At 44.1% G+C, this 20,831-nt stretch overlaps 1 protein-coding gene across 1 annotated transcript in view; it reads left to right on the top strand.

The window, feature by feature from the left end:
• Positions 1–1,116: 1,116 nt before the first annotated feature.
• LOC133897226 (auxin transport protein BIG-like) overlaps positions 1,117–20,831 on the top strand; it is a 29,078-nt gene continuing 9,363 nt past the window's right edge. Inside the window, exons 1-7 of the mRNA XM_062337871.1 lie at positions 1,117–1,481; positions 10,595–10,701; positions 10,908–11,073; positions 11,169–17,185; positions 17,290–17,901; positions 18,002–18,182; positions 20,480–20,714. Of these exons, the coding sequence (XP_062193855.1) occupies positions 1,265–1,481; positions 10,595–10,701; positions 10,908–11,073; positions 11,169–17,185; positions 17,290–17,901; positions 18,002–18,182; positions 20,480–20,714 (7,535 nt within the window). The 5' untranslated portion in view covers positions 1,117–1,264. The remainder of the gene's footprint in view (positions 1,482–10,594; positions 10,702–10,907; positions 11,074–11,168; positions 17,186–17,289; positions 17,902–18,001; positions 18,183–20,479; positions 20,715–20,831) is intronic.

Genomic DNA, 20,831 nt, shown 5'->3' on the forward strand with positions numbered 1-20,831 from the left:
AGGTATTAGATTCTATCAAGAGAGGTTAGAATGAGTGCTCAACATCAAACGCATTCGTGCCTTTATAGTTAAGACTAGCATTCTGCCATCCTATTCTCTATCCCTTCTTATGGCAAGGTAAGCAAGTATGAACCTAACCTCACTCTCTTTATCTTACGTCCCTTCATGGTCAATCGAAATTTGTGATGTCAGTGTTAGAAATTTTAGTACTCATCAATTGTTAGCTTGCTAAAAAAACACCACTTCAAAACCGACCCTACTTTCTCCATCTCTCCAACACTCAGACTTGTTTGAAAAAAAAAACACCACTTGTTTATCTAGAAAAGAAAGTCCAAAAGAATACTAGCAATATTGATTTCCATTTTCCACTTTAGAATAATATCAGTACAGGAAGGCTTCCAAATCACCCATTTGATAAAAAGCACATACATGAAAATTCAAAATAATCAAGAAAGCCCTTGCTTAATTGGAATAATAACTAATTCGATGCATAGCTAAGAAGCTTGACCAAAACAACTTCTTGTTCCTCTAATAAAGAAAAAAAAACAATGGCAGTTTTAAATATCCAATATCTGTTACATGGATGGAAAAGGGTGTAAAATGTTCCAAAAATATTTTGAAATACTGATTTTTCTCCTTGAAAAAACATTTTTCTTTCTCCAAAAGGAAAAAGGAAAAACCCACGTCAAGCAACCTTTCAAAAAAAGCCATTCATTTTACAGGGCCATATAGCAAAACTTCCCTAAAAATCACCAAGAACCGATTTAACACATGGCTTAGAACCTGTTTGACATAGCTGAAATTTATAGGCTTTTGCTAAAAAATGGTATTTACTAAAAGCTGCTTATAACTTGGTTTTTGACTGTTGTTTTTTATGAGAATTTTTTAAGATCTCAACACATCAAAAGACACAAAAGTCACTATCAACCAATTTATCAATTTTTAATTTATTTAATTAAAATCAACATTTTAATTTTTCAAAAATCAACAATAAACAAAAGCAAACATAACCTTAAATGCCCAAAAGCTAATCAAACATCTCCTTACACCTCAAGGAAGCAAAAACCAAAACCCATGTAAAATAAGATGCCACTCACATCATCACCTTCATCCCCCACGCCCAGCTCTCTCGCTTTCCTCCTCTCTTTCTCTCTCTAAAACGACAACACAGCGGCACAAAACCCTCCCACACCATCGCGAGGCGATCGATCCGGCCCCCGTTTCTCTCTGCTAGGGCTCCGCTGCCTATCGGAGATCCCTCGCCATGGCGGTGGCGGAGATCTCGGCGCTGCTCGACCTCCTCCTCGCCGCCGCCGGGGAGCGGGACCCACCGGCGCGCCGCCTCCGCACGCCCGCGGCACTCCCGGGGCTCGAGGACCTCGCAGGGGCCCTCGCCACCGGCCCGCCGGCCGACCCCGCCGCTGCCCGCGCCGTCCTCGCCGCCGCCCGGGCCGTCGTGTCCGCCGTCCTCGCTGCCTCAGGTGAGCTCCTCTGATCCCGCGCGAACCCCTTCCGCCTCTTCCGTCTTGGATGTTCCCCGAGGGTTGTCGCGTTGCTGCTATCGAGGGTTCTGGATTTGCTTAGCAGGTTGTGATCTCGCAGCTGTAACCTTAGGGTGCGAGATGCAGCTGCTGCTACTGCTGCTACTGGCTTGTGTTACGATCCTAACTTTGCTTATGCTTGTTGGGGACTAAGATAGGTGTAGTCTTTCGGTTGGTCGGTGGATGATAACTTTCATGTCTCATCTTTCATCACCTGGTTCAGTTGCTGTGTTCTTGCTTATTGGGCAGGTTCGACGGCCTTTAGTTACTTAGTTTCCCCTTCTTTATTTTGGCACGATATTACTCTAGACTTCGGATTATCTACTGTGGCGTTTGGTTTCCCTATCACTGTTTGAGCTGTTCCCTTTGTAGCTCAGGCTTTTGTTTACTTCATTGTTGTATCATGCTTCAGTCTTGAATTGTTCATCAGGAAGGTTATGTTGTATATAATGCGATAAAATGAGCATTGATATAATTTCACATGTAAAAATACAAGAGCATAATAGAAAGAATCTTTTACACATGACCTTTGGATAAGCAGCCAGCAAACCAAAGAAAACAGTACTCATCATCATGTGTATAACGAGTATCGGACAACACGTAAGAAACATGAGTAAAATTGCTCTCAGGAAGAAACTAACAGTTGGCCCCAGGACATTAGAGAACCTGCTCCCTAACTGTTCTATTAGAAACAACATAGACTGGGAAGATTTCTAAGATAACAACCAGTTCAAGAACCTGAACAAGATTTCTCTAGATTTATATCATCATTCTGAACAGTGGTGCTGTCCAACAACAGAGCATACAAAAACTAACCAGACGAAACAAAAATATAGCAAAGACAGTAATAAAACTGAACAGCTAATTCAGCTACTAACTCTAGAATCAAAAAGGTTGAGTAAACTCTGCACCAACAGCAGCACTGAGATCAGGAATAACAACAAGCAGCCCACTGGAGCATCAACCAACATATGTTTTTATCAGTGAACAAGAACATACCAGAGAAGTTCACCGATGATAACCCCAGGGGATATCACAAATAGCCAATCAACTAGAGAATGCACAAGTCTAACTATTGTACTAAAAAATATGCCTAGTTTCAGCACAATCATTCATCATCGAGCAAGAATGTGAATCTACCTGATCCGTCCAGAACAAGGAAAAGAGGAGCAATACTCATAGTGCAATCCGCAGAAATGCACTGACAATAGGGGCAAGGCATGACTCTCTAGCCGCTATCCTAGAAATCCAATCACCTGCCAGTTGCCACCGACGAGAGGGAAGACGGAGATACAAAGCCTCAACTGCACAACCACTGCAAATGCGGATGAGCCTCGACACACGCAGCTCCAACCAGAGCCAACACAAGTGTTCCCCCAACCAATCTCTTCCAGCTCAGAACCACTAGACCAAAGCCTGTGAAGAGATTTGGCTCCAGCACAATAGATGATCCCAAACCCACCTGTGAGAATCAAGAGGATGGATGGATTTTTCGATTGTGCACACATAGAAGAGGGAGGCGGCCTACATATAGAAGCAGCCACGCCATCCAGCACACCTTGACCCCCCTGAAGGGATCGGGGATGCGGTTACGCTGCCGCCATTGCCAAAATGGGTGCTGCCGCCGCCTCTCTCCTCTGCTCTCTCCTTTTCCATCGCCAACCCTAACTAGATCCCCCTAGCTCTTGTAAGCATCACCGCATGGGCCTAGGCTCAACCAAAGCAAAAGGGCCAGCCGGTCTAGCATGGAAAAAGGCCCACGAAAACATTAAAAATTCCCATTTTTCTCAACAGGTTAAACCATCATCAACATCCTTTCTGTTTCACGTATATGGCTGTGCTCGACTTCTGCATTCTGTTTCAGTTCCTTATGTTTGTGTAATGGGTGTACAAGTTTGCTTGTTCTTGTTATCTTCTACCATGGTTACTCTTAGTGCTGCAAGGTCATGATTGTTTGCACTTTCTGTGTGCAATTTTTGTGAATCTTTTGGTACCATGAAGAGACTCATTTGAGTTAGTTGCAGTCACTTGACAATTTTCTACCATTGCACATTTGCACTTTAGATGCACGCATGCATGCACAGACTAGGTTCACTATACTTCCTTCCCTATAGCCTAGTGATGTATCAAGTCTTATTCTCTTTTTTCTAGTATTGTACTGGTTGTTGCTGGTTGCTCACTTGACAATTTTCTATCATTGCACATTTGCACTTTAGATGCACAGACTATGTTCAATATACTTCCTTCCCTATAGCCTAGTGATGTATCAAGTCTTATTTTCTTTCTTCTAGTATTGGACTGGTTGTTGCTTGGTTGCCAGTATCAGTTCTCAAATGTACAGTGTCTGAATTGCATGACTGTCAGTCAGTGGGGGTTGGTCACAGATTTGCCTTTTGCTGTTCTTAATAATTTGGTAGAAATTAATGCAATGGTGAGTTGTAGTTCCAATTTATTTTCAAATAAGGAGTAAGGTCTTTATATTTTGGAACACTGCAGAGATTTGCATGAGTATGTAAGAATCATATGTATCTTGGAGTAACTTGTGGTTTAAAGCCAGAATGTTCCCTAAACAACCAGATTATCCCTAGTTCCGGTTTATGGCTGTAATTGTCTAGTTGCTGTTGGATTCAGAATAATACATCCAATACCAGATTTGTCTTTCAATACATCGTTGCTTCTACGAACGAGCAAAACAAAAATATTAGTTTCCTTGTTAGCTGGGTTAATTTCCTTGTAGATATATACCACATGTTAAGAGATAATTTTCCTTGGATTAAGAGATTGTTCATAGGGGTCAAATCATCCAAATAACAGGGGTAGCAATGTATTTATTATGTGTCAAGCAAGAGTAATTAATTGTCATTCCAATATGTGTGTATCCCTCTCATCTATAGACCCTAATCTCTTTCAAGTCATGCTGTTTATATGTGTTCTATACAGTAGTTCACATCATTCTCATTCATCCACTTTTCTGCTTAGGAGACAACATTGAAATGTGAATTCAACCCTGCAGTATTTTTTATTCACCCTTTTGGCATTATTTTATTAGCTTGTGGATTACCCCCTTGTTAATCTGTGTCTTATTTACTGTGTGGTTTTCTTTCTCTTTCTGCGTCAGGTAACCTTTAGAGAGGGAGTCTGATGTTTTCCTTCATCTCTCTTGAGAATAGATGTCACTTCAATGCATTCCCTTGCCTTATTTTGAGCTTTTGGATAGGTGCCTTCTTAATTCGGTGCTCTTCAGTACAGAGTATCCTGCTGCCTTTAGTGTTATGTCGGTGTATTGAGTAAAGGGGTATCTTGGCAAACGGGTCTCATGAGGGATGTAACGGCCAGAGGCGTATAATTTCTAAAACTGGTCGGTCCGTGACCAGGGTGTGGTTCCCACGACCAGTACAACCAGGGTGTGGTTCCTATGACCAGTATGAGGCGTACGCAACTAGTCTCCCTGCACCATCACATAAACCCTCGATAGGTCTCACTGGTTGCAGGGCCGGATCTGATACAACCTGTCCAATCACATTTATTGACATCTACTTAAGTGTTTTTCTTCCCCAGAAGCCAACTCCAGTGGGTGAAGTCATGGACGGCGTAGAGGGGCCTTGTCCCATCTTCTAGCATTAAATGCTACGGAGTGAGACTTTTGCAAGTCGACGTGGCGCTGCACGACGGATGAGGCGTTGTCAGCAGGTCGATCAAGCAACTGGTTGGGGACGATCCTCTGTAATGATGGCTTGGGTTAGATATTAGGATGAGTAGAGTCTTTTGTTTGGACCCACACGTAAGTTCTCCCCCTTTCTGCTATATAAAGGGATGAGAATCCTGTTTGTAAAGGAAAACAGATAAAGTCTGGTAGTCAACTAGAATTACCTCTGTAATCAATTGAGATCCTCCATAACACAACACACAGGACGTAGGGTTATTATTCTCCGAGAGGCTTGAACCTGTATAACTCTCTGTGTCCCTGAGTTCATTGTACGCGCACACATCGATTCTTGAAACGCCATTGTCCATCATACTCCGAAATCACTGTCAAGGACTAACCCTCGACTTTTGGCGCGCCAAGTAATGGGGCGTGTTTTCGTCGTTTCATCAAGTTTGAAAAGCTTGATCAGGTTACCCATGGCCGGATCCACGACAATCACTCAGTCCCGTTCCGAGCACTCGGATCGTCGCGAGGCATTCGTCATGGGGTACCACCCGGATGAACCCGTTGTGCTCCAGGCATGGGATACCGAAACAGAGTCTGGGAGCTTCGAGATCCAACGTGAGGTCTGTATGGTGGACAATGCAACAGAGGGTGCTGGAGGCCCTCACGTCCCAAGCGCCGATGGCGAACCCTCGGCTATACGCCCAGAAGGAAACCAGTCCGGCGCCGGACAGGTAGGTGCTTCGAGACAGCCCCCACATCCCTAGCGTTGTCTTGAGGAGCCCCTACACAGGGTGCAGTCTAGGGTGGCGTCATAGCCTAAGCCATCATGCTGCCCAAGTGTTGAGGGCGCCCCCTCGCGACTTATCACCGCTCCGCGCCCAGCGTCTCGACTACGAGACCATGATGCCGGCGTAGAACCTACAGACCTTGCGAATGCTCCTTAGCCACCCATCGGTACTTGTACCGGAGGGCTCGCATGTGGCACCGTGGCTGCGTGATCTCGCCCTCCTGGTTGAGACCGCCCGACGTCAGACTGCGTCAACATGCATCGTGTCCATCGCAAAGGCTAGTGAGGGTCACAGTTTTCAAAGGTCACGGCAGGGCCCGCGGTGGAATAAGTCTCGTGCTCCCTCAACCACAGGGGGTACTCATGGACCACCGCCACGTTGGGACAGTCAACCTTCCGACCTACGCGACTCTCTGCGCCAACGTGACCTCTGTGGCGTGATCCAGAGCCAGGTGGCCACTAAAGAGCAGGTGGCCTGGGCTAGGCGGGAGCAGGAAGGGGTCAAGTAGAACTACCGCATGCCTTCCCGTGCAGGGAGGCATCAGACGGCTCCACCTTGTCGCCGGGACCCTGAGACCGCAACCTCTCCCCCCGGGCGTGTGCCGCCCGCCCAACAACGAATGGCTCCCCGTTACGGGACAGGGTGCAACGCCCTATCCGCCCGGTTATGGGAGGTGCGCTGGACGGACAAGCTCCGGCCGGTCATAGCCGAGAAGTATGACGACTCGACCAATCCGGAAGAGTTCCTGCAAATCTACACCATGTTGCAGACTGCGGGAGGCCATGGGAAGGTCATAGCTAACTACTTCCTACCGTCTTGACTGGTTCCGTCCGGTCCTAGCTGATGAACCTCCCCCACGGATCAGTTCACTCCTAGAGGACCTGCGCGACCAGTTCAGAAGTTGGCCATTCGGGTGATCCAAACCACATCTGAGCTCTTCAAGCTCGCGGACAAGTGCGCGCAGGCTATCGAAGCCCGAGAGCAACAGATCGACGCTAAGCCGCGACCTACTTCTTACCAGCTCGCCTCTTCCAAAGGGGTCGGCCGGAAGGACAAGAAGAGCAAGCGCAAAGCCGGACCTCCTGAGGTCTTAGTGTTCAAGCAAACCAGCCTAACACGTTGGCGCTTTGAGAAGAAAGACGGGAAAAAGGGTCGGGGCTACTGCCCGATCCACCGTACAGACGCCCACAACCTGACTGAGTGCAAGATCGTTCGAGGCATCATCGACCAGGAGCTCGAGGAGCGTAAGCACAAGCACGGCAAGGACGATGAGAACAGGGCCGCCCCCGACCAGTCGGTAGTAGGATACCAGTAGGCCGATCACATGGTCCACATCTTTGGAGGCGCCGCGATATATTACTCTAATAGGGAATACAAGTCGGTGGTTCGGGAGGTGTGGGCGACCGCACCGGACCCAAGCCCACGAGTGAAGTGGTTGGAGGTCCCACTCACTTTCAGCCAGCCCACCATCTCTGTGCGTCAGATGCCCTGGTCGCTACCCCATCATGGTCGAATCCACAGTGCAGAACGTCTGGCTGGGCTGAGTACTCGTCGATGGGGGGAGCTTGATCAACCTCCTCTTGGCCGACGCGCTGGACGCCCTACAGATTCCAAGGAGCTCGTTGAGGCCATCTCCACCCTTCTTCGGGATCACCCCAGGCTCCTCGGCTAAGCCTCTAGGGCAAATTGAGCTGTCTATTACCTTCGGCTCGCCGGACAACTTTAGAACCGAAAGGGTCCTGTTCGATGTGGCAGACTTCGGGACCGCATATAACGCGATCCTCGGACGACCAGCGATGGCCCAGTTCATGGCCATTGCCTACTACGAATACTATGCGATCAAAATCCCTAGGCCAACAGGGGCCATCACCATTATTGGCAACGCCAAAACGGCCCTGCACTGCGACAAGAGTAGCCTCGACATGGTCGAGCTAACTCCCGGATCGCAACCTGTGACCGTTGAACCTAGCAGGCGACTGGTAAAGGTCCATGTCGTCGCCAGCCCAGACGATCGGCTTAAGGCAGTGAGCCTGGATGACACCGACACGACCAAGTCGGTCCAAATAGGGGCCTCACTGGATCCCGAATAGGGACTCACGCTCATCACCTTCCTTCGGGTGAATACTGACGTCTTTTCATGGAGTCCGTCTGATATGCCAGGAGTTTTCAGGGATGTGATCGAGCACAAGTTGTCTGTGTGTCCAGACGCGCGACCAGTAAGGCAAAAAAGCGTGTCGATTCGCAGTAGACCGGAAGGAAGCGCTTTGTCAGGAGATCAACAAGCTCCTGGAAGCAGGCTTCATCCAGGAGGTGTAGTACTCAGAATGGCTGGCTAACCCATTTATGTTCCGGAAGCATAATGGCAAGTGGAGAATGTGCGTCGACTTCACCTACCTTAACAACACGTGCCCAAAGGACGTTTTTCCTCTTCCTCAAATCGACCAGCTAGTTGACTCAACGGTTAGCAATGATCTGTTATGTTTCTTAGATGCTCGATCGAGGTACCATCAGATTAGTATGTTTAGGGAAGATGAGGAAAAGACGACTTTTATTACACCCTTTGGGGTCTTTTGCTATGTAAAAATGCCTTTTGGCTTAAAAAGCGCCGGTGCAACTTACCCAACAGTGTATTCAACTCATTCTTTGACCACAGCTCGGAAGAAACGTCGAGGCATGTGGACGATGTGGTTGTCAAAAGCATGACCAAGATAGACCTGGTCGCAGACCTTTAAGAAACGTTCGACAATCTCCAGAAGTATCACATGAAGCTGAACCTGGAGAAGTGTACATTCAGGATTCCGTCAGGGAAGTTACTCGGATTCCTCGTGTCTCACCGAGGGATAGAGGCGAATCCTGACAAGATCAGGATCATCGACCAGGTTAAAGGAGGTTCAGAAACTAACAGGATGCATTGCTGCTCTGAGTAGGTTCATCTCAAGGCTAGGGGAGAAAAGACTGCCGCTCTTCAAACTCCTGAAGAAAAACGACCATTTCCAGTGGACGTCGGAGGCAGAGATGGCATTCCAGGAGCTCAAAAGGTACCTCTCCTCCCCTCCCGTTCTAACCGCGCCTCGACCTGATAAGGAGCTTTTGCTCTATGTTGCCTCACCACAGGTCACGAGCGTTGTCCTTGTCGTCGAGCGGCAAGGTCTCCAGCGACCAGTGTATTACGTCAGTGAGGTCCTGCATGACGCGAAGTCTCGGTACCCACATGCTAAAAAACTACTATACGCCATTCTAATGACCTCTTGTAAGCTCATACACTACTTTCAGGCTCACAGAATTAAGGTGATTTTCTCGTTCCCAATTAAAAAAATTCTCCATAATAGAGATGGGACAGGAAGTACAACAAAGCGGGCAGTAGAGCTCAGGGGATTCAATCTCCAGTTCATCCCTACACCATCACATAAACCCTCGACCGACCTTACTGGTCACAGCGTCAGATCTAACACAACCTGCCCAATCGCGTTTATTGACATCCATTCAGGTGTTTTCCTTCCCCAGATGTCAACTCCAGTGGGTGAAGTCACGGACGGCGCAGAGGGGCCTTGTCTCGTCTCGTAGCATTAAATGCTATGGAGACTTTTGCAGGTCGACGTGGCGCCGCACGACGGACATGATGTTGTCAGCAGGCCGATCAAGTGGTCGAGGATGGTCCTTCATAATGATGGCTTGGGTTAGATATTAGGATAAGAAGAGTCTTCTGTTTGGACCTATACGTAAGTTCTCCTCTCCCTGCTATAGAAAGGGATGAGGACCTTGTTTGTAAAGAAAAACAAATAAAATCTGGCAGTCAGCTAGAACTACCTATGTATTCAATTGAGATCCTCCATAACACAACACATGACGTAGGGCTATTATCCTCTAGGAGGCTTGAACCTGTATAATTCCCTGTGTCCCTGAGTCTATTGTACGCGCACACATTGATTCTTGGAACGCCGTTCACGCACCCGCTATCCAGCATACCTCGAAATCACTGGCAGGGACTAACCCTCTACTGCATACTTTCTAAAGCAGCTCCATACAATAAGTTCTCTCCCTTCTCTTTCTTTTCTCTTTGGATAGACACTGTTTTCCTCTCCAATGCATATTTTTGTCATGTATTGTTTGTTGGATTTTGTGCTAAGCAATGCCACTTGAAGACACTACTCTCTCTCTCTTCCTCAACTTTTTACTTTTTGCACACCATCTTGGATCCCATGTGGATAGCTTATTAATATCCATAGACACTGTCTAGCATGGAGCATTGGGAGTGCCCTTAGGAACACAGGAGGGACCTCTTGCATGTCACTGAAAGAACTGAAGCTTCAAGTCCTTTCTGATGCATGTGTTGAATAAATAAAATGGTACAACTTGTCATCCCGTTGATGCAAAGTTGTATTTCTGGGAAATCTTTTTCTTTTTATTGCTTATCATGATTGGAGTGCTCCTTTACATTTCTCAGATAATAATCAATACATTTTCTCCAATGTTATTCCCTCCTTTCTGCTGTTTCCTGCCTTTCCTTTAACCATTAGAAACAGATCTAGCACATCTCAAAGAAAATGAGTATGCCTACTTAGGATTTGATCTGTTTCTCACTTCTATTTTCTCCTCTCACTTTTTGTTATCAGTGGAACAAGTGGAGCCAGCAGTTGTGGAGATTGTGGAGAGATCTTTGGAATTCTGTCTCTTGTATCTAGAAAAATCATCATATGCGTGTGATGACTTTGGCTTACTGGTAAGTTCTGTTGGCTTGGTTTTAATTCATGAGAGATGATCGTTCTGACCTATCAAAGTTTACAATGTTGTGTTATCTTAAGAGTACTTTGATATGCTATCACCAATCATGTTTCCATCTTGGTTGAGTCAGCATTTTGCAAAGATGCTTAGAGTTCTCTTAACTTAGCATTCTTTATATGATAATTATGTTTTGCATCTTTTCAGAATGAAGTTGCTTGTTTTATGGAATCTGTGCTACATAAAGGTACTCACAGCAAGGTATACTCATTGGAGCCCAGCATTAAAAATGACATCATTGAGCAGTGGACATCTGTTCAAATTGAAACTGAGCGCTCGAGCCCACAAGAGAAATATTTCTGCTATCTAAAAGGTAAACTCCTGGGGTCTTTGCCGTGTAAATGTGATTTGATATTTTATGTGCTATTCTTCTTCATTTGATGACTTCTCACTTATCTTTGATACCAGGCTTCAACTGCTCGAAAAGTGGAGATGACCTGAAAAGGTTTTGTTTGGCCTTATCACCAGAATACTTGCGACGAGATTATGTTATTCCAGAGAATACCGAATCGTGCATTGCAGCATCTCCAAATGGCATGGTGCCATTAGCGCAGCATTTTGCAGTTGTTCACTTATATTGTATACCTCGCCTTCTTACACTGGTTCAGAAGCTTTGCCAGTCTCCTGCTTTGGAAATGGTTGAGGATATAAATATTAACTTGAGGTTGTCTTTCACCCAGAGAATTTTGAAGTTAGTCTGTGGTCTTGCTATGGAGTTTCCTTCTGATGCTTCTGATGCCATGATGTTATCCTCAGTAGCAAGATGCACCAATAGTCTGCCAGCCTTGTTCAGACTGAAGTTTAAGTTCTCTAATCATGACAAAGTGTTTTCTGTGGATGGTGTTGGCACTACCTTGCTGCAGATACTTGAAGAATTTCTACAGCTAATGCAAATTATCATTTGCAACGGTGATATCTGTTGTACAGTACAAGTATGTATACTTGCATCCATGTTGGAAATCTTTAGTCCTAATATATGGAGATATGAAAAATCTAGTTCTTGCTTGATGCCTCCTTTAGCTTACTCTCCTCATGTTGTTCAATATGTGCTGAAACTTCTTAAAGACACCAGACGATGGACAAGTCGTGTTGACAGGGACAAACCTGATAAAGATGTCCTAGATTATTCATGCAATCATGAGATAGATGGTCTGTCTTGTTATGTTCGTTCAGAGGAAGTACCATTGCTGAAGAAATACACATGTGAGGAGTATCTACAATTTATCTTCCCTTCAGGAGAACAATGGTTGGATGGTTTGGTACATCTCATTTTTTTCCTCCACGAAGGAGTGAATTCAATTACAAGTGAGAAGCCCCAGTTGAGTTGCACAAAACAAGCTGTCGTTTCAGAGTTGGAGTCTGTGGCTAGTCATGAAGAAGAAGCACTTTTTGGGAATCTTTTTGCTGAGGTACGTCCTACAGGAGTAGCTGATAGTGTTGAACAGCCAACTTCTGTAGGGAGTGGTCCATCAAGCAGCCAGCATGGGCCTATTCAATTAGCTGCTGATTTGATACGCTTTATGAAAATCTCCATCTTCTCTCCTGAATGGTGCGGTGCTACATATATGGATGCTTGCAGAAAGTTCAACACCTCTCATCTAGATCAGTTTCTTTCAATACTCAAGTGCCAAGCCTGTTTCCCTGATGAAAGTAGCACTGGAAATATAACATATTTTTCTTCTGAAAATAAATTACTGCACATCAATGCAGCCTGTTTTGAACTTCTACAAATGTTTCTTGTTTGTGATGAATGCCCTGCTTCTTTAAGGGAGGACCTTGTGGAGAAAGTGTTTAATGTTGACAATGGGAAATACACTTATAACAACCATACACTTGCTCTAGTTGCGCATTCTATGACTTACGCAGAAAACTCAGGATTTAGTCTGGCAAAAAAGATTTTTGTTCAGTATGTTGGTTATCTTTTGGGGAAGGCAAATGATACATCATCCAGCTCATTGAATGTTAGTGATTTCTGCGCAAGTCTTCCTTGTGCTTTTCATCTGGAAATTCTTTTGGTAGCATTCCATTTAACCACAGAGTCAGAAAAGGCTGATTTGATCAAAATTGTGCTTTCTTGCCTAGAGAAAATGAAAAAGCCCCCGCTTGGAGTAACTGTGGCTGGACTGACAAGATGGGCATTGCTCTTATCGAGACTTCTGCTCATCCTGCGACATATGTTGTTGTACCCCTTAACACATCCTTCATGGTTGTTTATGAGGTTAAGATCCAGATTGAGGGATATCCAATTGAAGGAAGATCAGTCACATTCCATGAATGATTGCTTGCCATCCTTTGCAACTGTTATTGTGGAGGATTTGCTTGATGATTCTGCCAAGAAGTATGCTGTAACTAGTAACTTGTTACCTCAGTTGATTGATGTCACTCCAGCTCATGCTGAGTTCTATTTTGATAAGGCCGCTGTTGAAACTTTGGGCTTGAACTTGGCTGATTTGGGTGCAACTATGTCACAAATCCTTAGTTCTTGGAGTGGTAGGAGTGCCCAAGTTGTGGATGATCTCATTGTGGAAAGATATTTGTTCTTGATTTGCTGGAGCACTCTCTCTGGTATAGGCTATTGTGGCAATGAGACTGTTCTCCTGTATGATGGTTTGTTGAATCCTGACTTCGCCGATGTCAACACCTTCCTAACGTTTGCTCTCAGTATTAGCAATGGTGCTTTATCTCATGCGGGTGTTGATCTACCTGCATTAATATTTGGACTCCTGAAGTTGTTGCACTCTGATATTCTTTGTTCAAGTGACCTAGAGAGTTGGGATTTTTCCAGGAAAGGAGTATGGCTTTCTTTTATTCTCTCTCTCATTAATACTGGTCTTTGGAGGCAGCAAACAGGTGGAAAAACTGAGGTGAATTCACACCAAAAGCAGGAGGTTCACGGTGAGGAGCTATTTGCTCTTGGGAAGAGTTTGTTTACATACATAACTGAGAACAGTGGACACTGTTTTGATGTCTTATCATCTCTTTTGGAGACCTACCTTCATACTTTTAAGAAAGCATATCTGTCATTTCTTGACAGTGGAAAGCCTTCCTTGGATAATTGTTATCCTTCCCTGCTTCTCAAGCATTCTGCCTTTGACAGAACCAAGCATCATCTTCTTTTTGAGAAATCTGGTTCATATTTGGAAATGCTGGGACCCATATACGAGCTTTCGTCAAGGATAGATGGAGTCACCTCAAAACTGGGTGACGGACAGAAAATATATTCTTTCCTGAAGTGCTTGTTACATGGATTTCCATCAGATTACAATTCAAGCAACAGTGCCCTCCTTTCTTGCATTCTGGTGATAAATGAGATCATACAAACCTTTGATGGATCTATAAAGGTCACAGGAGTTGATGAGGGTATTATTTCCAAACTGCTGGGTATGGTGATGGCTGTAAGATCAGATCGAATATTCAAATCTGTTCACGGACAGTGTGATTCTATATTTATGAGTCTAATTAACAACAGGGATGATCTTTCTAGATATAGTGAACTGTTTGGTCTGAAGCAGCTAGAAGGATTCCTGGCTGACATTAACTCTAACGAAAGCATGGATAGTGGGGTGAAAGAGATTCTAGTTTCTGTAGTTGTAGATCTAGTGGAAGACCTTAGATCTAAAAGAGAAGTATTTAAATTCTTCCTTGGTGATCCAGATGGAGCACCTGAAGGAGCAAGCCGTATTTTTGCCTCTGAACGTGCTGATATGTCAGTCTTTATTGATGTTTTGGACAAATGCAAATCTGAGCAGGTTAATTTGAAGATTCTCCACTTGTTTACTGATATATTAGGCAATGGTTTTTGTCCTGGTCTTAAGCAGAAGTTGCAAAACAAATTTGTTGGAATGGAAGTGCCCTGCTTTTCGTCTTGGTTAGAATTTGTAATATTGGGGCCTTCTGTAAAAGTTGAAGGCACAGATGGTACAGTCGGCCCTGCAACCCGAGAATTAGCAGTGGATTTTTTTATGCATCTCATATGTCCTTCATCTGAAACATTGACCAAAGAACTTCAACATCACCTTTTTAACTCTATGCTACTGTTACTTGATACAGCATTTTTGTCACGTGACCTCCAGACTGCCAAAGCATATTTCCATTTTATTGTTCAACTATCAAATGAGGAATCACACTTCAAGCACTTGTTTGAAAAGTCTCTGATGCTGATGGAGACAATGGTTGAGGATGAGGGTATGCTGCACACTTTGAAGTTTCTGTTTTCTTTTGTGGAGGCAGTGTTTGGTGATACTGGATTAAATAGAAGTGCCCTTAAGAGACTTTCATCTAAAACTTCTGGCAACAGTTTTGGATCTGTATCTCTCATCCCAAAGCAGTTAAAAAATTCAGAAAACCTTGTTATTCACACCAATCAAGAAAGTAATCCTGCTGTTGATTGTGATGCTAGTTCTGGTGAGGAAGATGAAGATGATGGTACATCTGATGGGGAGTTAGGGAGCATAGATAGAGATGAGGAAGAAGATGGAAACAGTGATAGAGCTCTAGCGTCAAAAGTGTGCACATTTACATCCAGTGGAAGTAATTTCATGGAACAGCATTGGTACTTCTGCTATACGTGTGACTTGACAGTTTCCAAAGGTTGCTGTTCTGTTTGTGCTAAGGTGTGTCATCGAGGGCATCGTGTTGTTTACTCCCGATCGAGCCGTTTCTTCTGTGATTGTGGGGCTGGAGGTGTGAGAGGAAGCAGCTGTCAGTGCTTGAAACCTCGGAAATTTACTGGCACCTCTGCTGTACCAACACCTGCTGCTAGCAGCTTCCACCCCATATTACCTTATCATGAGGATGTGGAGCAGGTTGTGGACAGTGGCTCTGATTTTGAAGATGACATCTCCACTGATGCTGATAATTCCATGAAGCTATCTGTGCCAAAAGGATTCAGCGATGGGCTTCCTTTATTTCTCAAAAATCTGGATATTGAAGTTAGAATGCTTGAAATATGCAAGAAGTTGCTGCCCACTATACTCAGCCGAAGGGAGTCGAATCTTTTGAAAGACAGGAAGGTTTTGTTAGGAGGTGATGTGCTGGTGTCACATTCCTCTGATATCTTTCAACTAAAGAAAGCTTTTAAAAGTGGATCGCTAGACCTGAAGATAAAAGCTGATTATCCTAATTCCAGGGAACTTAAGTCACAACTTGCAAATGGTTCTCTTGCTAAATCATTGCTCAGTATCAGCACTCGAGGTAAGCTTGCTGTTGGAGAAGGTGATAAGGTTGCTATATTTGATGTAGGACAAATTATTGGACAGCCTACTGCAGCACCTATTACAGCAGACAAAACAAATGTGAAGCCTCTGTCCAGAAACATTGTCCGCTTTGAAATTGTTCGTTTAGTTTTCAATCCCTCAGTGGATCATTACCTTGCTGTTGCTGGATACGAGGACTGCCATGTGCTTACACTAAATAGTCGTGGTGAAGTAACTGATCGCCTTGCCATAGAACTTGCTCTGCAAGGAGCATATATTCGTCGTGTGGAATGGACTCCAGGTTCTCAGGTACAACTCATGGTAGTAACAAACATGTTTGTGAAGATATATGATCTCTCGCAGGACAACATTAGCCCCATGCATTATTTCACTGTAGCTGATGATATAATAGTTGATGCGACCCTCATCCCCTCCTCAATGGGGAAGTTGGTGCTGCTTGTTCTCTCTGAAGGGGGCCTTTTGTATAGGCTGAATGTTGCATTGGAGGGTGATGTTGGTGCCAAAATATTGACTGAAACAGTTTTGATCAAAGATGCAGTATCTATGAATAAAGGTTTGTCATTATACTTCTCGTCAACCTACAGGCTTCTATTTGTGTCTCATCAAGATGGTACAACCTTCATGGGGCGCTTGGATGCTGATTCTTCATCAGTTACTGAATTGTCATATATATGCGAGGAAGACCATGATGGTAAATCCAATCCAGCCGGGCTTTACCGTTGGAGAGAGCTAGTAGCTGGCACTGGGACTCTTACCTGCCTATCAAAATTTAAATCAAATGCTCCTCTTGCAGTGTCATTGGGTCCTCACGAATTGGTTGCACAAAATATGAGGCACAGTATTGGTTCAAATTCCTCAGTAGTTGGTGTTGCTGCCTATAAGCCTTTATCCAAAGATAAAACACATTGTCTTCTTTTGTATGATGATGGCAGTCTTCATATTTACTCACATACACCTAGTGGAGGTGACAGTTTGACAAGCCTTACAGCAGAGCAAACGAAGAAGTTGGGCAGTAGCATCCTCAGCAGTAGAGCTTACGCAGGCACAAAACCAGAGTTTCCACTTGATTTTTTTGAGAAGACAACTTGCATCACATGTGATGTGAAATTTAATAGTGACACAACCAAGAGTGGTGATTCTGAAAGCATCAAGCAAAGATTGACATCAGATGATGGGTGTTTAGAGAGTCTGACATCTGCTGGCTTCAAGGTAGGAAGTCTGATTTTGTTCATACCATTGATGACTGTTCGGTGAACTTTTTACCCTGTTATTGGCATCAAATGACTTATTTGCATTCCATTGTTTGGCTGTAGGTGACTATTTCGAATCCTAACCCTGATATAGTCATGGTTGGTTGTCGGATCCATGTGGGCAACTCATCTGCTAGCAACATTCCTTCTGAAATCACAATTTTTCATAGAGTTGTTAAGCTGGATGAAGGCATGAGATCATGGTACGATATTCCATTTACTACTGCTGAATCACTTTTGGCTGATGAAGAATTCACAATTACTGTTGGTCGAACGTTCGATGGTTCATCCATACCTAGGATAGACTCTATTGAAGTTTATGGTCGAGCTAAAGATGAATTTGGATGGAAAGAGAAAATGGATGCTGTGCTTGATATGGAAGCACTGGGTGGTAATTCTGCTGGAGGAAGATCAGGAAAGAGACCTCAAATCGTACAAGCTGCTCCTATCCAGGAGCAAGTTTTGGCGGATGCTCTTAGGATTCTCTCACGTATATATCTGCTATGCCGACCAAGTTGCTTTACTGACACAGTTGATACAGGCATGGAGTTTAATAATCTAAAATGCAGATCTTTATTGGAAACCATCTTCCAGAGTGACAGGGAGCCTCTGCTGCATTCTGCTGTGTGCCATATCCTTCAGGCTGTGTTCCCAAAGAAGGACATGTACTATCATGTAAATATCAGTCTTCTTATACTGATCTCAATACCTATGGGTCAATGTTTTCCTTTTGCTCTGCTATTATTTGGTTGACTTATGGCTCATGTTTGTACAGGTTAAGGACACTATGCGCCTTCTAGGGGTAGTAAAATCACTTCCAGCAATAACTTCAAGAATTGGTGTTGGAGGTGCTGCATCTAGCTGGGTGATAAAAGAGTTTATATCCCAGATCCATACAGTCTCCAAAGTTGCTTTGCACAGGAAATCAAACCTGGTCTCTTTTCTCGAGACACACGGTAATAATTATACTTCTGCACTTGTTTAATATGGTTCTTGATTTCCATGTATCAAGTTTTAAGATTCTATTCCTGATATCCCGGAACTGACTCACCTTTTACGCATGCTGGTCAAGCTTTGGAAGTTTGATGTATGTATATGGGGGCGGCTAAAAAGCCACTACCTCACCCATCTTTCTATCTAGCTCTTCTCCACTGCTACCACCAGCCTTGCCTTTGTGCCGCCACCCATCACATCTGCCGGTTCCGCGGCTGCCCACCTCCTCATCCACCACTGGCGGCCAGCGCGCCCTGCTGCCTTCTCTCTTCCTAGCCACCCTACCCAACGCTGGGCTGACCTCCTTTCCGACTTCTATAGCCTGGGGGAGACAAATCCCCCACCCCCAATGTTCACCTAGACGCTAGACGTAGACAGACAGTCAACCTGTGACTAGCGTCTAGGCTGTCTAGACGACGACTAGACGGTTTAGATGCTTTTGTACTATAACAGCAAAAATGCAAACAAATAGCTTTATGTTCCATACTACAATACTAAATTGTCATGTGAGATTTGATGCATACCTTCCAAAGACAGAAATGCAACTTCAATCATCTATTGTCCTCTAGTACCTGGAGGAATGAAGTAGCAAGTAGTGTACTTGTCAATGGCGGAAGAGGAGCTGTGACCTATGGAGGAGTTCACGGTCGATTGTCGAAGAGGAGGGGCCAAACAAATGGAGGAGGTGCGAAGGAGTCCATGGTAGAGGAGCAGGGGAGTAGAGCACGAATCCAACGGAGAGGAGTTGCAGAGAGGAGGGGGCCTAGACAGTTGGACCCAACGGATGACAACATGGGTGCTAGTGCGGTGGCGAGGCGTAGGACGACTTCAATCGGTGGCGCGGCGGCGGCGTTGAAGACAGAGGATGAGGAGAGACCGAGAGATGCAGATGGGGAATGAGTCAAATCGATTTGGGGCCTCTGTGTGGACGATTAAAGCCTAAAGCCTATGTGATGGGCGTGGACAAAAAGTTTCCTCATGTGGTCGAAAACTTTCCTCCCACGTGGTTGTGCCAAGCAGCTCCATCGTCGGGACGGCCGACTAGTCGCTCGTCTGGCCACCTAGTTGCGTTCATGTATCGTCTAGCGCCATCAACTAGATCATCTTTGACCAATGTTGACCGTTTAGACGGTCTAGCTATCTAGAGGTGCGACTACCCCCTAAACTGGACGCCAAGCCCTCGACTAGCGTCTAGTCGTTGTCTAGCGCGGACACTGCCCACCCCTAAAACCTAAATGGCACTCTGCGCTCTGCGCCTCTCAACCACCGCTAGAGCCAATGGTGCTAGCTAAAAGCTCTTAAGCAATTTCTTTATATGTTTCTAAACATCAATATTGGCCACAATAAATGGCTTGGGAATTTCTCATCATAAGTACTTCTGTAATATGATTATTTTATATATTTTTATATAAGGGATAGCAACAAAGATTTGAAATTGAAGTTATGTAATTGGGACTGCACCAAGTAAAAAAGTGACATTGTTACCGGAAAATAGACTATAAGAAATATTTCTAAACTTTTTATTCAATTGTTGATATTTACTGTTTTTCAAGAGACTGTTGGATACTATAGTTACTGTTAGTTTTGACGCTATGTGTAGGGGTAGCTAGTCTATTTTCTTACATGCCTTTCATTACTTCCTCTGTTTCAGAATAGTTGTTTAACTAGCCTATGCACGCTAAACCAATATATTATTAGACTAATTACTATTGGTAAAAAACAAATTTACTTTTGAAATATGTGTTTGCCTTGGAAGATAAATGGAGGGATTAGTTCTGCCAGGAGTAGGAAATGTGTCTCTTTGACTCTTGTGTATTGACTTTTACAAGGATTGGATATTCTATTACTGATTGGCTGTTGATTTGTTTCCCCTTTTGCATGTTGACTTCTTTATGGAGTGGATATTTCTTTTACTGGCTGACATTTGATATTTCCCCAATCAGCATAATGGCATAGGTTACATTCATGTGTTGTGGGCCCTACATGCGCATAAAAATACATGTTGGAATATACTGATATTCCAATGTGCAACTACAAATTTGTTTGAATCATGTGCAACTACACAGATGTCACAACAATTATCCAACTTGCGATTTTTATCTATTAGGTTGAGCATAAAATACTGTAAATGGTTAGATGTAATAACCTAGCACTGAAATGTGAAGCATATTAACATAGGCCCTTTTGAATTGCACACTTGCAAATTTAAAAATATTTTCTAAAATATAAATATTTAATGAAATATCTACATATTTTGCAGGTACAGAACTAGTGGATGGCCTCATGCAAGTTTTCTGGGGTATACTAGATTTAGACAGGCCAGACACACAGACGATAAATAGTCTTGTTGTACCCTGTGTTGAATTTATTTATAGCTATGCTGAATGCCTGGCTCTTCATTCAAAGGAAAAATCTGGAGTTTCAGTGGCACCTGCAGTTGCTCTACTGAAGAAGCTACTCTTTGCACCATATGAAGCAGTACAGACTTCTAGCAGGTGATCTTCTCTTCTATTGCCTATCTATCAAATGGAGTATTATTAACATTTGCTAGTTTTTCTTTTGGTCTTTCTATCATTTTCTTAACTGTTTTTTTTTTTTTTTGTTATTGTTGC

The sequence above is a fragment of the Phragmites australis genome, chromosome 17, assembly GCF_958298935.1.
Source record: "Phragmites australis chromosome 17, lpPhrAust1.1, whole genome shotgun sequence".
Lineage (NCBI taxonomy): Eukaryota > Viridiplantae > Streptophyta > Magnoliopsida > Poales > Poaceae > Phragmites > Phragmites australis.